This window comes from Solanum dulcamara, chromosome 2 (assembly GCF_947179165.1).
Source record: "Solanum dulcamara chromosome 2, daSolDulc1.2, whole genome shotgun sequence".
Taxonomy (NCBI): Eukaryota; Viridiplantae; Streptophyta; class Magnoliopsida; order Solanales; family Solanaceae; genus Solanum; species Solanum dulcamara.
Window position 1 is genome coordinate 73,159,463 of NC_077238.1, and position 24,783 is coordinate 73,184,245.

The following is a 24,783-nucleotide window of genomic DNA, read 5'->3' on the forward strand; positions in this document are numbered from 1 at the left end:
GAAGTGTTGGAAGTTATTTTTATAAATAAGCAATTGAGTGTTTGAATAAAAGTGCTTATGCTGAAAATAAGTTGTTGATGTGTTTGGCAAATAAGTGTTGTTAAGCATTTATTTTTTGTCAAAATGGCTGAAATACCCTTAAAGTTGTTAACACTGTAATAAGTTAATTTAAAAGATCTTTAAACTCTAAAGTTGATTTAAATCAAAAGTAATTTATAATGTAAAATTGCTTCCACTATAAAATATTATTTAAGTTATTTTTTTATAAATACATGTTACTTAAGGGGAAAATGTGGTATCATTCGATTATTAACTAAACATTTTTATAAATAAGTTATTTTCTCGCTGATCTATTAACTACTTCCCTTCCCCTTGGCACTCACCCTTACGGATTAATAATTCAAAATTTAAATAATATGATTTTCGATTATTGGAAAGTAAAAGTTGAAGACAAAATCAAAAACCAAAATGCAATCATTTAGATACTCTGTTTCCAGGTTCACAAAATAGGATGGATTAATCTTGCATAAAAGGACCTTTGAAACCTTTTGACGTTGTTGTTGAGAAAAGAGCCTTTGAAAACTATTAAAGAGTAGTTGCGTAATTCGAATAAATTTTTTTGCGAGGTCAAAAATGTGGCCAAGAATATTGGTGATCATATCTAAAAATATTTTCAACCGAAACCACTCCACTATAAATACAAGAAGTGGAAAATATTCATATAATACAGGCATCAAGCAGTAGAAATATTACTAGCAATCATATCATGAAACCCTATCCAATAGACATCATTTTGTTCTCCTACATCTTCGACATCTACATTGTTAGCTCTTGAAGTCGTGCCAATATCATTAGAATCAACCGATGGAATATAGCTCTCATTCTCGACTGTTTGGAATGCATCATCCACATTGCATTTCTTTCTAATATAATTGTGAATGGTCATAGTAGCAAGTACGATGTCCCTTTGTGTGTCAATGTGATAGTATGGCATGTCTCTCAAAATAGACCATCTTGCTTCCCCAACGCCAAATGTACGCTCTACTACATTTCTACAAGAAAAGTGTAAATAGTTAAATCTCAAAAGAGGATACTGGATGAAATCATTCACCAATAACAACAACAAAGACACAAGTTTATCTACTACAATATCATATACTCAAAATTAAAGTGAAAACGTAGCGAAATACAAACAAACATGAGAAATAATATTTTACCCAAACAAACAAACAAAAGTATGTCTTCACACTTAGTAGTTCGGCTCATTAGAACTGCTCTGTTGAAGAGAATCTCAGATGAAATCATTCGCTAATAAGAACAATAGAGATTACAACTTCTACAACATTCTATTCTCAACTAAACCAAATACAAACAATATGAGAAATGAGATTTGTCCCAAACGTACAAAATTACGTATTCACACTCACACCTCAAGTGAAAATAGGACAAAAAATACTGAGAACGATTTCAAACAAGAATCCTTCACAAATTATTCATATACAACAACTCAAGCAAACTAAAGCCACTAGTGAAAGAAAAGAAACTGATCTGTATTCCAGATAAACTTACAATAAACAAAATAAAATAAAATCATTAAAAAAAAAACTTTCACCATATCATACATTCAGTAAACAACCAAAACAAAACATGTTTGAAGCTATTAACAACACAAGAAGAGCAAATGTGTAACTGTAACCCCATGATAGCTTCACACACATTAACAAACAGATAGTATCTCCCCACAAATATATTTGTTGAACAAAAACAAAGACACTAAATCATAAAAAGACTGATTCGATTAACCCACAAACAAGAAACTATAAAGCTATTTGCTCTGAAGATCCATTTGTTTCTCCAAACTCATCTTTATTGAAGAACCTGGTCCTTTGTAGATCAAATATTTTATACTTCAAATAATTGTTTATTTTTTTGGCAGAGGTGGAGGTTTCTGTTGGTGCAATCAAGAGATCTAAAAAATACACTTTTCTTATTGATATCTGCACATATTTATGAAAAAAAGGTTCTTTAACCCTCTGCTTCAAACTATATGCCTTAATTTGATTTTGCACATATATTGAAAAGCTTAAAAGTTGAATATTAGTTGAGAGAGCATGTTGTATATCGACCTTCGAAACTATGAAGAACCACTATGAAGTACCACTAACAGAAGCAGAAAATAAACAACTAAATAAAACCAAAAATGTCTAAAATTGATTCTTTTCATACCATTCAACCAAAACAAATGGAATGACAAGCTCAAATATGAAACTATGAAGTACCACTAACAGAAGCAGTAATTAAACAACCAAATGAACAATCCTTTAAAGAAAAATTATGGTTCTAACCAAAATTGTCTAAAAATGATTCTTTTCATACCATGCAACAAAAAAGGGGGAACAAGAAGCTCAAATATGAAGATATGCAGAGATTTAACTTACCTCACAAGGGGATTTTTGAGATCTACAATGGAGAGATTGTGGAGTGAAAGAGGAAGAAGCAGAGGGATCTTGTTGGTGAGTGAATTCCAAACGTTTGTCTCCATCTTCTCTTTAATCTCATTCTCTCTCTCTCACCCAAACTGAAGAAATCTCAAGATCGACAAAAGAGAAAATTGTTAGAAACCAAAGCAAAATCAGATTTCACAATATGTCAGCAGCTTCAACAATGGCAGTTGTGAGAGTATCAAGCTCGTGGAGCATCAAGCTCGTCTCCACTGTCAGAATTTCCATAGCTATTGGTGTCTCTATTCATGGTGCTTCAGCGGAAGAAATGAGGAAAATGATGTGAATTTTAGGGTTAAAAGAATAAAAATGTTAGTTTGGGAATTTAGTTAAAATATAAGGGATATAAAAGTAATTTTAATGGTCAAAGAAAATGGCTTTAAGCACTTAGGAAAAAAAAGTTAGGAATCCTAACTTTTCATTTTTGGCTGACTTTAAGAATTTTATGACTTAAAGTTAGTATTAGGCAAACACCACTTAAAGCTAAAAAGGGCTTATAAGTTGGTTTGACCAACTTATAAGCCCATCCAAATAGGCTCAATGTACTGAGTATGAAAACATGACTTAACATACCTTTTTTAATTATTTCCAGCAGCCTTCTCATATTGCCGCTAAGCTTTAAGAAATCATGTCGAAGGAAAGAAATAGCATTAACATACCTTTTTTAATTATCTCCAGCAGCCTATGGAAATGTTAATGAACCTCCTTTCTACTACAACAAGGCAATATCATAATCAACATGCAAGAATAGAAGATACCATGATAATCCGACAAAATATATGAATTTATATTGCAAATTACTATTTGCGACTTACCATAGCTAGAAACAATAAAAGAAGGGTCTTACCTTGATCTTAAGCTCGTAATACACCTAGAACCCTTAAAATAAAGGCCAAAACCATGCTTCCCCAACACCAAAGTGTGATACACAATGAAATCGACAAAACAAATTATACAACGATGAATCGCTCAATGAGTAGAACAACTTCCATCAAGGACTTAGGTCAAGAAAATTACAAATTAGAGTGATCCTAGAAATTGGTTTGAAATTTTTTCTGGCTTATTACTAAAAATAATGAACAAATGAAGTAGAAGATATATATAAAGTTCCACCAACCTAGGGGGCTCGCTTCACGTGCCTTTTTGTGCAGTCTCACGAAAATGTGAATATCTCTCTATTCTAAAGTCGTATTAATGAACGGTTTGATACGCTGGAAACTAGACTCATAGACCTTAGATTTGATATTCATGAGTCCCACAACTCTTTATCTATTAGGAGAAAACCTCTGAGACATTTGACCCAAATTTCAAAGAATTCTTTATAAAGGAACTTACGATAATTTTCGCCAACTTTTATTTTATAATCCGCTACACTTCAAAACTTAAAATACAAACCTTGAACACTTAATATGTGACATACCACATAATTTTTAATATATTAATCACTCTTTTGTCTTTCCACGAAGGTATGAGCTAATTTAGACATTTCGAAAAGTCAGGGTCTTATAGGAAATACATAACATATTTCATAGTTTTTGAAATGGTAAGAATATAGTATTACCAAGTTAATCATAAAGACTCAAAATCATAAGACTAGCTCCTTTGAAAATATCATGATTCATAACATAATCAATGCATAAAGTACACTTAATCAAAACCATATAAATCATGATAGTCTTTTCATAGTAAAATCACACATCAATCCGAAGTGGCTAAATCATAATAATCTTTCGTAATGAGAATACTTCATTCGAAAGCAACCTAGTTTCACAAGAAATCATATTGACACTTTGTTCGAAAGCATCCTTAAAACATAGTTTCTTCAATTCATAATGCATGCATAATCTTCAAAGCTTGATTTCAAAATCAACATATTCATATAGAATGGATTCATGTGAAAATCATTAAAATCATGTAATAATGATCCAATCATGCGAAATAAGATCAATAGAAGTGAATAAAGTAGTAATTAATTGAACCCATAACATAGTCATAAAAACCCTAGAGATTTGGGTGAAATCATCAAGAGAAATTTGAGGGTTTTTGGGACTCATTAGATGAAAAGGGATCCATTGATGAACTTTCCACATAACTTGGTGATTCCTATCTTCGGAATTAAAAAAAGAGACTTGAAGCTTGAAGAACCCTAATTCACCTTGAGAGAATCTTTGGAGAAGAAGACTTGAGAGCTTTAGGGTTTTTGAGTAAATGAGAGGGAATAGGAGAATTTGAAGTGTTAGATCAGTGATAGGGATTAAGAATAGTCTAGAAACAATGTATTTTAAGAATTAAAAGGATAGGAAAAGACTCAATTAACCTTGCGAAATAACTATCAAAAGACTTCTACGGACGCCACATACAGTTCGTACACTGATCCATGCACCGTCTTGTCCGGTTCTGGTATCAAGTATTGAAACCAAGCTCTCTGAATCAAAATCATGAACCTCAACCACAAACCGTAGAACTTTAGACAGACTGTATAATACCCTCATAGAACAAAAGTACTAAAATCAAAAGTCTTTGAATCTCATCTACAGGTAACCATCTATGACCCATAGAACAAACTAGGACCCGTACACTCTATTCGTAGGTCCAAAGTACTAAATATCACTAAGTCAAAAACTCAATCCACAAGCCCCGTCTACAACTTGTAGAGATTTATTAGCTTATACAAACTCATCTGAGGTTGGCTTGACATTTTTTAAATTTCTAACCATCAATCCACGACTGGTTCCTATGGCCCGTACAACCATCTACAGTCCATACAAAGGGTTATAGAACCAGTTGCACCAGCAACTTCCTACACTTCTCTTTCCAATTCAACTTTTCAACTTCCGATGTGTTATAATATCACCCCAAGAAAGCCTTAGAGAACTTAGCCCAAGTCATTCAAGGTGACTCGATTGACCTATACTCATGATAAACACCCACCACTACTTTTCTGACCCCTCAATCTTAAAAGTAGTATAATCCACCCTTTGTGACACTACTATGCCAGGGTTATACAACCCCTCCTAACAAGTGACTATAAAATCATGGGCATCCTCACCCGAAGACTTGAGAATCTTAAAGGACCCAATATGATGAACCAACCAAGTATTTTCTGCTCTTCAAAAGACATAACTGGCCTAGAGGCATAGGCTGAGCAATAATCGGCACTGGCAAGACCAGTAGATGAGAAGTTGCATCAGCAGGCTACACTCTTGGAACCTAAACACCCTAAGCCTATACATAGCATGAACTATGTGCCTTATCTCTAACTTGGGGACCACCTAACATGCTAGGCAAAGCCCCTACCTGGTATAACCTCCATGAAGCTGAGGATCCTAGCCAATATGTCCTAAAGAGCCGGTATGGCTACAACCCCATCCCGTAGGCTAGGCTGGGCCTACACTATCTAGCTGATGTTGAACCTACTCTATCTCGATGTCAGGCTCAAAAGATAGTGCCCTATCCTAGCCCCCGACATTATGTTATAGTTTATGCCCAAACTTGACCTCTTGGTCGACCTCTGCTTCGACCCCTAGTTATAGGTGTAGGGGCCTCACACCTACCTATGGATGATCTAGTCCTAATCATCTAAAAAAGAATGAAACAAACGAAGATTAGAAGTTGATAGAGTTAAGAACACACAATAATAAAATAAGAAAGGTGAAATATTCCTAAGAAGGTCGCCGCTGAAGATAGGATACGGACGTTATTGTATTGATCAATAAGATTCTACTAGGTACTTACTCTTATACTTGTAAGATCAGTAAGCCTAAAGCTCTGATACCATATTGTCATGACACAAAATTGCATCAAAATAGTGCCTACCATAAACCCCAGTATGCAATCCAAACCCAAGATAACATAAAATAAATACAACTAGAAGTATCTAAGGCGGTAGAAATAATAATAATAGAATGGTCCCTAGAATAGATATATATAAAATGGTATAAAATATAAAGAAAGGGACAAAAAGAGATCGAGAAGGACGAATATACTTAAACCAATTCCCACACCTAGTGTCACCAGCATCAGAGCATATAAAGTACAAGAATATAGCTATACAAAATATGTTTTTCTAATAAATACAAAAATAATGGACAGCAAAATATAGAAGGAAAGCAACAAGTCTTTGGACGTTAAGTGCTCACCATAATCCGAACAGCAATGGGGCCTCGAATGAGAAAAGATCATCTAGGATGACTCCTACTAGGCATTGCATCAAAAAAAGATGTAAAACTTTAGTATAGTATAGTATAGTACCAAAATATGGGGTGCTCAATAGGCATCATAGGTTGATCGAGCTCAAAATATAGTATATACATTGAAAGAAACATGATAGTGTTAATGCTATAAGCTGAAAACTACACTATAAATCCATGCTCACAGGGAAAGACAGTGAACATAATAATAATAAAGAATATCACAAATTACGCTAGCATGTCAGGATGTCGTCTAATATAGGATGTTGCAATGTATATGTGGCCAATGCAGAAAAGTTAAAGGCCCCAAATCGCCTCACTAGCCGCCCATAGGAACTTCGGTATATTCTGTAGAACCATTGCCTCTCAACTACAGTTGAAAAAATTAAAATTGGGAATGATCCCGTGGACCCAAAACAGCAAGTAAAATCCAAATTGATCCATCAGGCTATTCGAAATGCATCTCAATGAATGCAATATAGAAAGTAAATCCTAGAATAATCTACTAAGCCATCCAAAAAGCATCTTTGATTCATAACAAAAGATAAATGGCGAAAGATTCCTATGAGCGTTACTGTAGATCGTAAATAAAAGTAGTATAAAAACTAGTAAATTCAAGGAAATATTAAGTGGGAAAATCCCACTAAAATGGTAAATACTTTCATAAAATCCTAAGTTTTCCAATAATAAAACTAGTATTACGCTCCCTTGGAGCCCAAATCAAGTAAAATTGAGGCAGAGTAGTTTTAAAAACTGAAAATTGGTATTTCTTTTGCCTCCATCTCATGTTATAATCCAATACGAGTTTAATACGCTTGAATAGTCCAATCACAAATAAACAAGCAAATAACCATGTATATCACATAATATAGGGTAAAACACCCTCCAAAGTACAATCCTACTAACCTGGAACTACCGCTAGTCCAAATTTAAGGCCTCAAGCCCACAATCTCAACAGAAGAGATAAAATACAACCATCGAATGTAAAATAACAAAAATACACTAAAACAGAAAGATACAACATCCATAACTAATTTCAAATCCCCTAAATTATTCTAAGGATTTTATAATCTAGTCTCAAAGCGAAGGACGACCTAAACTAAGGCTTAAGGCTAAAGTACAAATTCTAAGGTCCCAAAAATGGCCAAAATGTAATAAAGATCATGCAAGCCTAAAATTCATCCTTAGATCCTACCTAACAATCATGAAACCCAAAATATATAGAATCTAGCTAAGCTAAGTCTGAAGAAAGAAAGTCGTAACCTACCTAAAAGTCGAACCGCTAACACGAACCATCACTCGAAAGCTTTCCCTTTACGAAGATCCTTGAATCGCTACCATGCTATCAAAATAGAACCTATACACCAATACAAGACAAGTGATACCCATATCAATGACACAAAATTCAGATTGAAAATTAGGTCAAACGTTGACCCTATGGGCCTGTCGAAAAAATAGAAAAGTAGAAAACTAGCTCGACCAATATGTTTCCCTCGAGGTGACGATTACATGTCCCAAAATTAGGGGAAAATAGGAGAGAATTGACACATATAATGGTATAAAAATCTTACTTTAAAGGAATAGAAAAATCAAGGATTTAGAGACCCATTTCGAGAAATAAAAGCAGAATTAAAGTCTTAATGTATAATAGAAAGTAAAGGGAAAAGGATTAATCTTTAAATCAGATGAAATGAGGAACTTCCCTTCTAAACGAGATCTACTTCAATTGAGGAAAAGTCTAGATTGCCTTAGAATTAAAGAGGAGAAAATACTTTAAAACACATAGCAATTGTTTCTCCTGAGGACTATCATCGCAGGTGTAACATCGCAAGTTCAACAGAAACACCACTGAAGCACCCAAGCTCTGTTGAAATAGAAGCTAACTAATGTCACTATATTTTGCTGGTGCAGCTACTCTCCACAGAAGCAGCTCCGTCAAAGAGAGCCAAGCTGTATGGGAACGACAACATCAACTACCCCAGCAGATTGGAAAAATTCCTAAGGTCCTCGAATGGACCTCGAGATTCATTCAAAGTCCTACGAACACAAACAAAACATGCTACCAACTAGGAATAATATTTCATACTCAGTAGAATTAATGAAACTACTAATAGAGATAGTTTTGATAAAATATTGACCAAAGTCAACACCACAACTAAAATAACTTAAAATAAGAAAACAAGAAAGAGAACAAAATCAAACCAACAACCACGGGACTCGAACCAAATGTATTATTAGAACAAAATTCACATTTCAGAGCTAACAACACTTATAGAAATCTCATCCTTTCCCAATTTCTAACAATGGTGACTGAAGTCAATTCTTTCAATACAATAGCTCATAAAGGAAAAAACTCATCCAAAACTCTGCAGATCACCTTGAGAACACCCACTCAAACAAACCATAAATACAGTACAAAATCTGCGAAAATGGGACAAAACAGTAAAAACACACAAAAAAGTAAATGATCACAAGGGTCACTACAATGTCTAAGGTAATTTCACATGCGCGGAAACTTGTCTGAGCAATAAAGGATAGGAAAATCATCTCCCCAAAATTGTGGCATGTCATGACCCAACTATTGTGACTGGCTTCCATACTATCCCCCGATGGGTGAACTGGCACTGTATATCTTAAATCATACATTCATCTAATAGCTCTAGTCAAAAGTAGAAGCACATCATAAAATAAGTCTAAATATGAAAATAGATAAATAAATATGTGGAAATCTAACAATTACAACCCCAAAATGCGAAAGTCATCATAGTAAAACATCTAACTAACTAGTCTAAGAAAAACCCTTTAGCTGAGGGAATAATAAACTCTTAGTAGGATTTTCTCTCTCTATAAGCCATTTCATCTCCTAAAACTACCCAATCACCACCAACTTGAACAATACAATTCCATCACCTAAACCACTAGATCCTCCCCAATCTCTAGATAAGAAAATTGTTATGGAGGAAGATCCCCCAATAAAGACTTCCTCTAAAGAAATCCTCCTAAACAAAGGAAGAGATTTAAACCATACCTACCACAAGTTCAGTATGCTCTCCATGAACGACACTACCACTAGGTTAGTATGCTCTCTGAAGAAGAGAAAACAAGAATATAAAATCCTTGGAAACACTCCATCGTAGTCAAGTTATTTTGAGAAAAAATCTCACATAGCTATTTGAAATCTAAAATGATGAAGTTGTGGGAGCCTACTGATCCCCTAAACTTAATAGATCTAGGATGGGATTTCTTGTCATGCCCCGAGAGGGTACCCTAGACGTGATCGGCACTCACGAACTATTTCTGGCTCCCAAGCGAACCACATAGCCTGATCACACATCCGTCCATTCATTAAATCAGCGAAAGACTTAAAGTAAAGAGAATAGTCGGTGGACAACTCAAAACATCAATCTAACTCAAAGAATAAAGGCCATGGGCCAACAAATCAACTCTAATATTTGTCATGAAAAAAAAATAGTTTGACAAGAATAATTCTTGGAAAGAAATACTCTATCGACCCATCACTATCTAGTCTATGAAGCCTCTATCACTACTATCTAATTGGTGCCAATAACATGTTCATGACTACCTTAAATCAAAATGAAAAGGGCTAACTCGATGCAAGAATGCATAAGCGGTGTCCTCTGAATGAAGGGAAGGACTCACCAATACGCTGAGTGTGTGTAGATCCTCAATGGTGCTCCTATTGATGATATCTTAAACCTGCCTCTGCATCATGAAACAATGCAAGTCCAAATAGACGTCAGTACATGGAATGTATGAGTATGTAATATGGCAGAATGAAACATACCTCAAGGAAGAATAACATCGGTCCAAATATCACAAATCAAAAAGATAAGAGAGACTCAAACAAGGGGTCATAAGTCTAAAGTAAGAATACATTTTTAGACAAAGACCAATCATATACCATACAGTCCAATCCAATCATACACAATACAGTTCAATCAAATCATTAAATCCAATTCGATCATATATTTTTAACTCAAAGTCAATCACACATCATCTAATCCAATCAAGTATAATCCAATCACAACTCGTCTAACCCAATCAGATCATATACCCTCAACTTAACAATTAACTCAAAGGACTCAACTCAATAAATATGCAGATTAAACTATGCAATATTTTACAATTCAACTCAATCATCTACAATCACAATCAAGCCAATCATATCAAGCACAATTCATTCAATTGGGAGTTTCTCTAACCGACAACTATCACCATATGAGCGAGTGATAGTATAATAATCCGACGTTGTTGCCACGTCCGTCCATACCTTGCCAAGGTATGAACGCTAAACCAACTCATGGATCCAATCCAACCAAGTCCTATAATGTCAGGACAATAAAATGGGAAACATCCGACTTTAATGGTTCGATCCCATGGGAAGCATCCGACTTTAACGATTCCATCCCTCGGGAAGCATCTGACTTTAATGGTTCTATCCCCTCCTACGTTTGGCGACGTAGTTTATTGGTTCGAGTATGGACTATACTCTTACCCAATTCGGTGATCGATACTCCTCCCAAGACTCAATGTGCTCATATCTATCAAGTGAGTAAGATACTCAAAATACTCATTTAGTCTCATTGGACTCTTTTAAAAACTCAACTCAAATCTGGCCTTATTGGACCCTTTTTTCAAATCGACTCATCTCAAATCATCAAACTCTTCTCTTTAAAATTTATACAATCTCAACTCAATCTCAAAAATTGACATTTTAAAGTAGAAATGCTCAACTCATTTATACTCAAAATACTCGTGTTCAAAAATAATTAAAAGACTTCTCAACTCAACTCATGCTTAAACTCTTTTAAAATCATAGATGAAGAATAATCATTTCTTAAACTCAAAAATAGTGTATAAATAGTTTATGCAAAAATATTCACAAATCATTTATTTAAAACTCCTCCTCAAAAGATCATTTATTTTCAAAATGATCATAAGACTCCAATCAACCGAATTATGCAAATCACATATCACATAATCATATTGGACTCCAATCTACTTCATCACACAACATCCTCATCAACATAACCTCTTCATTCACATGATCGTCAAATATCATCATTCACATCATCATCAAACATCATCATCGCATCATCATCAATTATCATTATTCACATCTTCATCAAACATCATCATCACATCATCACCAAACATCTACTCCAAAATCCTTATTTAGTCCTATGTCCAATTTATAGAACAAAAGGACATTCTTAACGAAAAAATTCATTCTTTTCATTCCAATCAATATATATATACACAAAACCATCCATCTTAACTCAAGACAAATTATGACCAAAGAAATCTCATATTGGGTTCATATGAATGAAACATGAATCCATACTCTCAACTAAACTCAACTCAAGAATATCGTCAATACCTATAAATTTATATACAACGATACATTTGTAGTCAATAATATGAAAGATAACGATTTTGTAACTCAAGTCATTAAAATCATCAATCAACCAATAGTATCTAAAACGATCCATAGTTTAGGAAAACTTTCAAGAAAACCTTCCTAGAAGGTTCAACTCTTTCACAACTCCTATCTAACACATCTATGGGCATATGAAAAAACTCAATCCATATTTTAGGTTAGCCTTACATACCTTAGAGTAGATTTTGAAGAAACCTTGTTGTTGGGTCTTCAATGGGAAGCTTGAATCCTTGAGTTCTTGAGGACAAATCTTGTTGAAGATGTTTGGGAGAGAAGAGAATGGAGATTAGGGTTTTTTAGAGAGAAGAAGGGGGCTGAAATAATGGTCCAAAACATGACCAAATTAGTGTATATATAATTTGGAAAAATAACCAAATTGCCCTTTCCCCAAAAATCTGGAAAACAGGCTAAAAATGCTCCTGGTGCGATAGTGGTGCGTCGCGCCACTACAGCGCCAAGTCGAATAGGCTTAAAAACCCTGCAACCCAATAGTGGTGCATCGCACCAGGGACCAAACTACTGAGGTTGTTTTGTGGCGCGATGGTGGTGCGTCGCTCCCTTACAGCGCTAAGCCTATATTTTCTGGGTTCTGGAAAATAGGCTTGAAAACCCAGCACATCTCATAGTGGTACACTGCGCTAGGGACCAAACTACTGAGGCTTGTTCCTGGCGCGTCGCGCCACTGCGGCGCCAAGCCCAGGCTTCCTGCATGCACAACCCAGGCTTGGAATTTCGGCAGTACCTGTCCTTCTTAGGATCATCATATCTTTTGACTCCGAACTCCAAAAATTACACTCTTGGTGGCATTGGAAAGAAGACTCAAAGACCTTTAATTTAATAGGTCGTGGGCCATCCAATTCATCCTATTTTAGGAGGCATTGTTATTTGAAGTTGACTCTTATACTAATTCATCCGAAAACTTAATCGATTGGGATTCCTTGGACTCGACTTAGTGTTAGAGATCTCTTATGACCCCTAAACACATCTAACACACTTGAAATACTTAGGAATTAATCCTAACTCATGTACACGCTTCACAATAATCGAGTTCGACCCTACACGTATACAAGAAAGGTCCGAATCTTAGGGAAAAATTTTGGGGGGTGTTACATTTCTACATTACTAAATTCAACAAATCAGAGAACATGAGCAAAGCATTGCACGAATGACCATTGTTCATTATAGGAGTAAGAAGATGGTAATCAAAATTTGTTCCACAAGAACCTGGAATCCCACACACCAATCTGGACAAGACTTTCCCAAGTACTAAAAAAATTCTATGATAAGGAAATCCTGAAAAAAATTAGGGAAAAGTTGGGTAGGCTCTTAAAGATCGACACTTGCACCTCAGCAAAATTGTGTGGCTGCTATGCAAAAGGTGATTTATGAAGGTGAGGGAATTCTCTGCACAGGTTGTAGAAAAATTGGGCAAGTTTCTATGGTACTGCCTCTTCCTCAACAAACCAATCCAAATCGACACTGCCAATTCAACTACCACCACTCAAAAATCTAAAGAACTATGCCACATAGTCTCCTTCCCAAATAAAAAATAATAAACTAATATTGTCTACCAATCCACACGCCAGCAAAGCTAATAAAGGGACACAAAGAAGGGGGTCATCACCAGCACAAGTAAGAAAGCCAATGGCAAAACTAGGTACCAACTCTAATAGCTTCAATTATGCTGGTAACATTAATCACCAGAACAAGGAACAATTTTTACTAAAAAATAAAAAATGGAAAGGGAAAATGAATTCACACCCTAGTACCCAGCTAGTCGAAAAGTCCCACTACAACCCTTACCTAACTCCACTAATAAGACAATCTATAAGGATCTCAAGAAGTCCCTCCAGTCTTTTTCATCTGACCACCAATAACCAAGAGAGAAATATTATACCCAACTCGAATACAAAAATTAATGGTAGGGGTACCAATGGGACCAATCCTAGACACCACCTTCTTCTCTCTCAAGACTCCCCCAAAACAATTCCCATGGAAACCACCATCACCACCACTTCGTATTATCTTTATAATCTTTACTCTGTAATGAGTAAAATCATCATTCTAATTCAGTATAAATGACTATGGATGCCACCTAAATTAACTCCCCAATTAACCTCTTTTTCTATGGAAGATAGAAGTGCCACTTCCCTAAAATTCTCCAACCTAAGTAACATTATTCTAGTCTTGAAAATAAAAACCCCACCAATAACTCCTCTCATTCTCATCTCAAAAACACCACTACTAAAATTCACTCCGTCCTCTTGGCTGGAAATGGCATTGCAAGGAAGGTCAATCTCCTTCCCAATGTACATTGAAGATCTTCTAGTAATAATGATAATCCAAGACTCATCTTATGAGGCACATATGGTCAAGGAGGGTCTAGACCATGCCATAAAAGGGTTGGAGAATCTAGTATGGACACAATCACTGATGCAAACCAAACTAATGGGATTCTAGGATCCGATGTCCCTACCAGCAATGAACTTATTAAAAGCACAAACCTTCCAGAACATACCAATCTTCCGGATGTCCCCACTACCTCAGTAGACCATGAACATCTCCTTTATACCATAGTTGCAGAAGGAACATTCAAATGCCCAGAGAACAGCAAGAGACAAATGCCTAAGAGTGGGGAAGGCTCAGTCACAGAAATGTTAAGGAAAAGTAATAAGGAGCTGGAGCTCCTCCTATCCTCCTTTGGGGAAAAAAGAGTTTAGTTTGTCGTATTGGAAAAGCTACTTCTAAAAGATTTCAAAGAGATTTTAAGAGAATCCATCATAGTGTACTGTTACAAGGCGATGACTCGGTACTTTTTAAACTTGAGAAGAGAAAAGGGTAACACGCTACCAGCAGTTGCACTAAAACCCCTGAACAAATCATCAGTAGCTTCCCAAGTGGAGAAAGGGAAAAGTCTACTGTCAAAACTACCCCTAATATGAACCTGATGAACTTCATATTTTATAATGTTAGGGGTGCCAACAACATGAACTTTAGGCATCAATATGAGTCCATGGTGAAAATGCATAATCATTCTATGCTTATACTACTAGAAACTAGAATGGGTGAGCATAACAGACTCACAGAAGTCCCTCAAATTTAACTTACAAATTCAGTCGGCAATAGATGGGCTTTCTGGGGGAATTGTTATTATATGGAAGGACTCTCGGAAGCTTAGTGATATCTCAGTCGCTCCCCAAATCATTCATGTCATGGTTTAGTTACTCCTCAAAACCAAAACCTTGGTTTTTTTCAGCCATATATGCCAATAATAATTTCCTTAGTAGATCTACTCTTTATAAAGAACTTAGCAATTTTGCTAGGAACAACAATGGGGATTGAATCATTTGGGGGGCGGGGGGAGGGATTTCAAAGAGATGTTCAAAGCCAATGAGAAATTTGGTGGTAAAGTCATAAATAACCCTAGGGCTAATGCTTTTAGAAATTGTCTGAATCAGTGCAATATGGTAGATCTTGGGTTTAAAGGGTGTAAGTACACTTGGACCAATAAGAGATACAAAAATAGGGAAAACCTCACTCTTAAAAGACTAGATAGATGCTTAGAAAACAATTCGTGGATTCTTAAATACCCTCAAGCTACTGTTACCTATCTACCTAGAACAAAATCTAATCATTGCCCTCTCCAAGTAAAACTTTAGAAACCCCAAACAACCAATAATAAAAAACATTTCCATTTGGAGCCTATATGGTGTGGCCATCCTACCTTTAAAAGCCTAATCAAAAGGTGTTTTGACCATTCAACTAACTTTCCTAGAGCCATTAATATGCTGGTAAAAGATGTCATTGAATGGAATAAGCTTACTTTTGGTAATATGATTCACAAAATGAGAAGAACTCTAGAAAGGCTCGATGGAATCCAAAAATCAACCTCCTATCAGCATAGTCTTTTTCTTATGAATCTTAAAACTAAGTTTCTTAAAGACTATGATTCCCTCCTTAAGTTTGAAGTGGATTTCCGAAAAACCAAATCCAGAATTGATTGGCTTACTGAGGGGGTGGCAATACTAAGTTATTCCACCTTCAACTATCAATAGAAGGAGAAGAAACAAAATCAATAGCCTAAAAGAAGACTCCAGTGATCTGCTTATTGAGCAGAAGAACAACTCACTCCACATCTTCTCCTACTTTTCCAAGATCTTCACCATTAAGTAATCTTCCTCCTTTCGCCGTAACAAGCCCTTTAACCAAGACCTTAATCCATCCCATCTTGGCCATATATCTATGATTGATTTCCCTTAGATTGAAATAATCCAAGCACTAGACTATTGCAGACCCCTCAAAACACGTGTACATGATGGACTTCACCCTTTATTCTACCAAAAATACTAGCATAAAGTATTAGAAAAAACCGCTGCCTTATTCAAGGAAGTGTTTGCTAGTAGTACAATGCCCAACGATATGAGTATCACCCTTTTGTGCCTCATTCCCAAATGTTCCAATGTTACCAACATCAAAAACTTCAAATCCATTGGATTGTGCAATATTGTTTATAAACTTGTGACAAAAATAACAGTGAATATAATCAAGCCTCTTCTTCCCACTATTATCTGTCCAAACCAAGCTAGATTTCTATCCAATAGAAAAGATATTGATAATGCCATCATATTCCAGGAATACATCTCTAACTTTAAGAATATGAAAGGGAAAAATCTCAATACGAACCTTAAAATAGACCTTGAAAAAGCCTTTAACAAACTTGAATGGTCTTACATTAAGGCATCACTCCTTTTCTTCAATTTTCCACAAAAGCTTACTGACCTTATTATGTATTGTGTCAGTACTAGTTCTATCTCCATCCTGGTTTTATGGAGAAAAACCCGAATTCTTCAATCCTTCTAGAGGCATCAGACAAGGAGACCCTATATCCCCTTACCTCTTCATTATTTGTATCCAGAAACATTAGTAAGGAAGTAGAAAACAAGACTTGGTACCTTATAAAAATCACCACTAGTGGTCCAAGACTTTTCCACCTTTTCTTTACTGATGACCTAACCTTTTTTGCTAGAGACAACCCTCAAAATTGTAACTCAATTTTGGAAACAATGAGAAATTCTGTAAAAAGTATGGACAAAGCATTAACCATAGCAAATATAAGTTTCTCTTCTCCTCTAACTGTACTATTAAGAATGCCTCTACTTGTAGAACTTGCTCAACATCCAAACTAATAATACTTTTGGGAAATATCAGAGGTTTCTAATCTTTCACAACAAGTCTGTTCATAATGACTTTTAATTCATCATAGATTCCATGAACAACAAGCTTGCTTGATGGAAATCCAATTTTCTCAATATGACATGAAGAACTGTGTTGGCTAAAGGATCCCTTAGAAGCATCCCCTGTCATATAATGCAAAACATTAGAATTCCTTGCAAAAAAAACAAGCTAATTAGTAGAATCCAAAGGAACTTTCTATGGGGCACTAATGCTAAAAAAAATAAAAATTCATCTTGTTAACTGGACACTCAAACTTGCCTAAAAAGGATGGAGGAATGGACATACTAAAAAGTGAGCTTAAGAATATATCCCCCATGCTAACATGGCCTAGATACTCATCAAAAACACCAATACCCTATGGGGGAAGTACTTATCAACAAATACTTCTAGCATGTTAATGACCAGGGGAATAAGCCCATATCTAGAACTTGGAAGTATGTCATGGAAGGTTGGAAGGAATTAGGTGGACTATCCATAGGGGAACTCAAGTCAGCTTTTTCAACCACAAATGAATTCATCACCATGACTCCATCAAAAGCATTTTCCATAGGCCGCTTAAAGTTGGAGAGGAGGCCCTAATGGTCAATAATGTAACAAGCAATGGTTAGTGGAAGCTTGACAGTATATCCTTCCAACTACTGGAGGGCATTAAAGCAGTATTGAGGCAATATATCTCATACCTAGAAACGTAAGTGAAGACAAGCCTATATGGGGATTGATCAGTAATGTTGATGTAATATCCCGATGTGAGAAAGATAGATTATGACATAACAAGATGAATAATTAGCCTTGGTAAATCCATTGGTAGGTTAAGGGAGATTTTCATTGAGGTCAAAACAGTCTTTTCCCTATTTTTATAGGGGGAATGAATCTAGACGGGTTTTGGGTAGGTTCATAATCTATTTAATTCCCAAAGCTCTTGATTTTTCCTTATTCATTCACTAATCACCCATCCTAAAAAACTTCTCTCTACAAAAAAGAGCTCTTAAGATCTCCATTGAAGACCTAGCAAGAATCTTCTTAAATTCTCCATTGATCTTCAAGTTCTTCTTCAAAATTTGTATTCAAGATATGTGGGATTCATCAATAGGTACCTTTCACCCATGGAGCCCAAAGAATTTCTTAAATCTTTCATGAGTTTCAATTAAAACTTTGAATATTCTTAATTTCAACTTCAATTACATGAGCTATGATGTATTTTGTGAATTCAAATCTATTTTTGGTATAAATTGATTGATAATTTCTTGTGACTGATAGATTCTTTATATATATTCATTATATTGTTAATTAGGGTTTAGAATCTCATTATAGGGATGAAAACTCATGAAAAAAATGATGAAAATCCTAGGAATTTGCTGGGAAAACACTGAGGCGGCACGCCACTATCGCACCAGGAATGTATCTTTGTAGTTTTCCCCCTAGCGCGATGCGCCACTATAGCGCCTACAGAGCGCCTAGTGTTTTACACCTTGGCACGACGCGCCACTATAGCGCTATCTCCCAATTTTCTATAAAATGCCTTCACCAAATGCAGCGTATGTGATAAAAATCTTTTATTTTATTTTGTTGATCCTTACTTCTCATCAACTACTCTTCCAAGTGCATGAATTACACTTCATTTATAATTTAACCTTTCAACCAAGCATGAATTACTCATCCATTACACGACCGTACTTTCAAGCATGACCATTCAAGTATGATTTTTGAGAATGTTTCAAATTATGCTTTCTTCATGCAAATTAGGAAAAAAGTGACTTAAGGCCTAATGATATGAATTATGTATGTATGATTTGTAATGTGGAAGGACAATACCCGCATTGCACTTATGTTATGAAAATGAGTTACTCTATAATTTCAAACCTATGATCATGACTATGATATATGTTCATTACTATTTCTATGTTACGTATGTATTCTATGGGATTTGACTTAGCATCGAATATGGACTTGAGATGGGGACTCAAAATATGAGGTCATTATATAAAGTCTCTTATCCCATAACTACGTGTCACCGTAGGATTGCCCTTTTTGGCCTAGGTAGTAGATCCATATATAGCGTATGTATGACCCGCCTAGTGGGGTAAAGGCTACCTTGGCAAGTAGATTCCCTTTTTTTTCTTTGTATGGGGAGGCAACGAGATTCCATTTATAGCTCGCATGGTCTTAATGTCGGTTACGGTTCCTATCCCACATATGTTTAATGACTATTATGCTACTTTATGATCTTTAACTATGTCCTTTGAATGCTTTGATCAGCACGGTATTCCTCATGACTTTACTTAACCCTTTTATCACGTATATCTTGATCATTGTATCTTATGATTCATATTGCATGTCATGCCCTCATACTTAGTACATTCCAACATATTAATGCATACCTTTTTCCTATATTGTCTCATAATGTAGGGGTTGAGGTTGAAGAACATATTCATCCACGTCGCTAGTTAAGCTTTCCTATCCGGTGGTGTATGTGGTGAGTCCTCATCTATCGGGGACTAGCCATCGAGTTGCTTATTATTTTCGAAGACTTTTGCTATGTTTCATATTAAGGGTGAGCTGGGTACATGTCTTAGCCCCCGCCCATATTCATGAGTAGAGGCATCTAGTTGGACAAATATTTTGAGTCTATGTTATCATGTGACATTCTTTATTTTCTATTCATGGATTAGACTCTCTTATGATGTTTCCACTTTTACTTTACCTTGTGTATGCTTATGATATGTACAAGAGGCTTGGTTGGAGCTCCTTCGGGGTTTCGATCACCAAGTTACAATTAGGCCCTAGGTCGGGTTGTGACAGTTGAATTTTCCACAAGTAGTGCTTATCCTCAACTTGTCCCTTCACAACCCTCCAAGCCCAGATAAGAAGAACTTTCACTCGATTTGGGGAATGTTGTGCCCAAAAAAAATAAAAAATTTCATTTGGCTCATGCACTATAAAAAGCTCCCCACTACCCTCTATCTTAGTTGGATAGGACTGGATGTATCCCCCGAGTGCCAAATTTGTGGCTACCCTTCTGAAGACATCGATCGCATCTTCTTTAGATGTACAAAAGCTGTTAATTTTTGGGGTTCTATTCAGGCTACCAATACTTCTGCTCACAACCTCAATAGTAACTTGCTATCATATAATAACTGGAATAATATTTGGAATTCCACTAAAGGGAAACCTTATAACAATTTCCTTTCGTAGATGTTATCTTGCCTCACTATATTTGCGTTATCTAGCTTCAAAGAAACAATAACCTCTTTAATAAGAAGAAAGATTGCATTTCTCTCGGCAATGTAATCAATCAAGCTACTAAATTCCATCTCATTATCAAAAGCAAATTCCAACCCACAATTTGTTATCCAGGTCAAATGGGATCCTCCACCTCCTGGAAGATTCAATCTAAACACCTATAGGGATGTCAAAGCTAGTCCTGGACATAGGGGTCTTGGAGGTGTCATTAGGAACCCTAGAGATGACTGGATTATTGGTTCTATTAGTAAAGAGGCTCACATCACGCCAATACTACAAAGCTTCGAGCCTTAAGGCATGGTCTTATTATTGCTATTGGTCGTAACCTCAGTCCCATAGACATCAAAATCGACCATAGAACTGATCAATATGATGGACCACAATAACCACCTCTATAATAACTTGGTTTTTGAATGCAGGTCATTAAAGGAGAAGTTGGGAGCAGTACCACCCATGCACATATTATAGGAGCAGAATAAAGCGACGGACCTGCTAAGTAAAGAGAGCATAAAGTGCAATGCTTTTGGAACACCTACCTTTTTTATAGTTCCTCCAATATTTGTGAATAGTGAAGTGTGGGCAGACATTTTAGGAATTATGTACTCGAGGAAACTTAGTTTTTGTAACAATTGTGTAACTGGCAGGTCCATGGCCCATACTTCTAACATTCCTATTGCACGCAACAGGCCCTCTCTGATTTTGTATTTATAATAAATCTATCTCTTTAACCAAAAAAAGTCTTAAGAAATAATAATAACTAATAAATAATGAGTCTCAATATCTGGATAGAAAGATATCAAAACGAAAAGGATATGTGGAAACTCGAATGAAAGTAGCTCACCCTCAGATCAAGAAATATCTCTTCTTAATATGAGGTCAAGGAGAGGCCCCTAGATCACAATCTGTACTCAAAAAAAAGTGCAAAAATAGCATTAGTACAAACACTATATATTGGTAGGCATCATATATCAACTAAGATTAGTAGAAAATATAAAATCACATTTATATAACACATAGACATGCATTACACATAGTTTAACTCATAAGCAAATTCATGATGCATATAACAAACTCAACTATTAGTTTAACTCATTGGGTAAGTCAAAACATGCTTGTCAAATATACAACAAGTCAATTCAATACACAAACATTTATTCAAGATACAGACAAGTCAAATGGAAATCATATCCATCCTAGCCTTGAAAATGCATAATCACTACACCTGCCGAAAATCAATCACATATCTCTCGAATCATCAATCTGACTCTCATTTGTACACACATGTTAAAGGGTCTTATGTTTTTCCATCTTGTCATGACCTGTAGGGAACCCTAGGTGTCTATATACCATACCGATGTGGTACCCGATCCCACTAAATCACTCATCTATAAGCTCACATCAGACTCGAGCCACTCATCATCCACACAACCGCTCGTCCGTGTCTTACACTGGACTCGAGCCACTCATCATTCGAATAGTGGTGATATACCCACTACCTCTACACATATTACTGTGACATCCCTTCCAGTTTCCTCTCAAGGTAACACATCACACATACATAGCCATAATGTCCTCATTCAAATACATCATCATATCATAGAGTATTTACAAATTCATAACCATAACATGAATAATTTAATCATTTCAACAATTTGAAAGTTAAATCTAACTAGCAACACTTAGTTTCATCAAACAACTAACAACTATGTCCGAAGACCAAGTCAACATGTGATACAACTCACATTGAATATTGATAACTAAGAAAAGTTTAACTCCGAGTAAGTCCTACCCTACCTCAACCGATGAATTAGAAGCCAACAAGCAAAATTGTCGGAGCCTTCCCTTTTCTCAAAGCCTCAAAATGCTCAAAGTCTAAATAAACAAAGTATAAGGTCAATTTAATACCTACTTTATTCAAATAAAGGCCTGAGGTCTTCAAACCTACCTAATTCAACCTTTTTAGAAGGTCTAACGAATAAGTAATGGGTTATTCCATCAAACGGAAGTTTCCATGATCAACGCAATCCCATTCATGGAATTTTTATTTTATTAACCTCTCTTGAACAATGTGCATGCTCAAGAACCCATTTGTATGGGTTTTTTAGATTCCTCAATACCGAAATTATAGTGTAAATTAACAATTTTATGCTAGAAGACTAAATTTAACATAGAAGAATGGAAAACATGAGTAATTAGAATAGTTTAACAGCCGTCGAGCAACTATAACCCTATTGTTTAGACCATAAGGTTTTACGAAGAACTAACCCTTCGATTCTATGAAGAAAATGGAATTTGGAAGGAAAAACGAATAAAATGTACTTACCTCATGGAGAAAATAGTCATAAGCCTTGAAAAGGTTGCCCTAGGTGTTCTCTGATCGAGTAGGGGAAGTTAAGACGAAGACTTGGGAGAAACACTAACTTAATCATGAAATAATAATACCTGGACTTCGCTATAGCGAAGATCATTATAGAGGACCACTCCTTCACTATAGCAAACTTCCCTTCCCTATAGCAAAGATCGCTATAGCAAAAGAGGCCTTCGCTATAGTGACGCTTGGCAAAACTTTTCTCCAATTGTTCGTTTTTCCATATTTGTAATTTCTCAACCCACAGGTAGCCCTACAAGAGGGCTATGGTCTCAAGTAACTCTAATGACGGGACATATCATTATATGGTGTCATAGAGAAAATAATACATAAGGATGAATCAAAACAAAATCCAGAAGAAATTGATTTTCATAATTGTGATGAATGTGCACAAGTGCAAATTGAAGATGAGAAGGAAGAAAACTCAGGACCCAAACGATAATAGATAAATTACAACACCAAAGAAATAAAGTAGAAATAAAATATGAATATCTAATTAATTAAGCTTCTTGTTTCAAACCCGAATCAAACCTTAATTGTTACATTCCATTCTTTTTCAAAAAACCGTGTCCTCAAGTTTCGTAATTTTAGAGTTCCTTGAACTTGTGTTGCCCATATAATGATAATTATACACACTTTAATATTTTTCCTTCTAATATAATCGCGCTTTACGGGTATTGTAAAACTGACTAAGTAATTCCTTTAGCTTTGCACCAGATACCAACAAAAACTATTCGCGCTAAAATGAACATACCTCTCTCATACAACGATTCTTATGATTGTAGTTCCTAAATGACAATATGAATCAATCAAAATATAATTTAGATATCATTTGGTTCATGCTGGTACCATTTATGCTCAATAACATCAAAACATTAAATCTTCGAACAAGAACTCTAAACTCATTTGAGACTCTCCGAACACAAATCAATAGTACAAATTGATTATAAAATATATTTTGGACCTATTGGAATTATCAAATCTCTATTCTGAGGTTGTGTTGACTATATGTTGATCATGGTCAACTCTAAAGTTAAAAAAAAAGAAGCAAGGATTCCATATCTGAGGATTCAAATCACTTTCGAGTGCCTCAAGACCCTTGCAAACCATTCAACCAAGTCACAAAATCACCCTTAAGACCTAGTGGAATCATCAAAACTCAAAATCAACCTCGCTAACTTCAAATATTGACTTTGATCAAACTTTCTAAGTTTCAAACCTCTAAAACTCAAAAACTCTTCTAAAATAGATCAAATCACATCAGCAATTATGTCATTCATCTTGCAAGTCACAAATAACAGAAGTTATAGGGAGGGTCAAACAAGAGAAAAAAGATGATAATCACAAAATTAAACGACCATGAGGGTCGTTACAGTTGCTTATTCTTGATCATTTATCTTTGTGTCTTCATTCTCTTAACTTTAATAGTCCTAATACCACAAAGTTCTTTTGATATTTCTCCCCCAAAATTTGTAAAAATATATGTGAGTTTCTCCTTCAATCCTTGATAACTATATGGTACGAACTTTTACATTTTCCTGTAGAACATTGTAAATTTTGATTGGTTGTAATCAATTTTCTTTTAAAAAAAACATAAAATATAATGTAAGTATATCACTTAATCATGTTTTAATCACAATTAATTGATATATTTTTTATATAATTATGTTCATCACACAAGATAATAAGTATCACAATATTCCAATCTCACAAAATGGTGCATTTGTTAGAAAGGAGAATATTTTCATGGAAAATATTTTTCTAGAAAATGTTTTTTAGAAAACAAAT

At 35.4% G+C, this 24,783-nt stretch overlaps 1 protein-coding gene across 6 annotated transcripts; it reads right to left on the reverse strand.

Moving 5' to 3' along the window:
* Positions 1-605: 605 nt before the first annotated feature.
* On the reverse strand, positions 606-23,348 carry LOC129880703 (uncharacterized). 6 transcript variants are annotated; one of them, XR_008765479.1, is made up of 8 exons: positions 22,951-23,348; positions 22,422-22,499; positions 21,469-21,529; positions 10,352-10,414; positions 6,641-6,695; positions 3,161-3,213; positions 2,439-2,578; positions 606-1,052 (listed from the first exon to the last, which is right to left on the reverse strand). XR_008765479.1 is itself a non-coding variant. In XM_055954875.1 (2 exons), the coding sequence occupies exons 1-2, from the start codon at positions 2,540-2,542 to the stop codon at positions 734-736; spliced, it is 423 nt and encodes a 140-aa protein (XP_055810850.1). In that variant the 5' UTR covers positions 2,543-4,420; the 3' UTR covers positions 606-733. The 6 variants fall into 6 exon arrangements, 1 of the variants encoding a protein (XP_055810850.1); XR_008765478.1 differs by lacking the exon at positions 22,422-22,499 and adding an exon at positions 12,325-12,402 and having other exon boundaries at positions 2,439-3,213; XR_008765480.1 differs by having other exon boundaries at positions 2,439-3,210.
* Between the last annotated feature and the right edge of the window lie 1,435 nt (positions 23,349-24,783).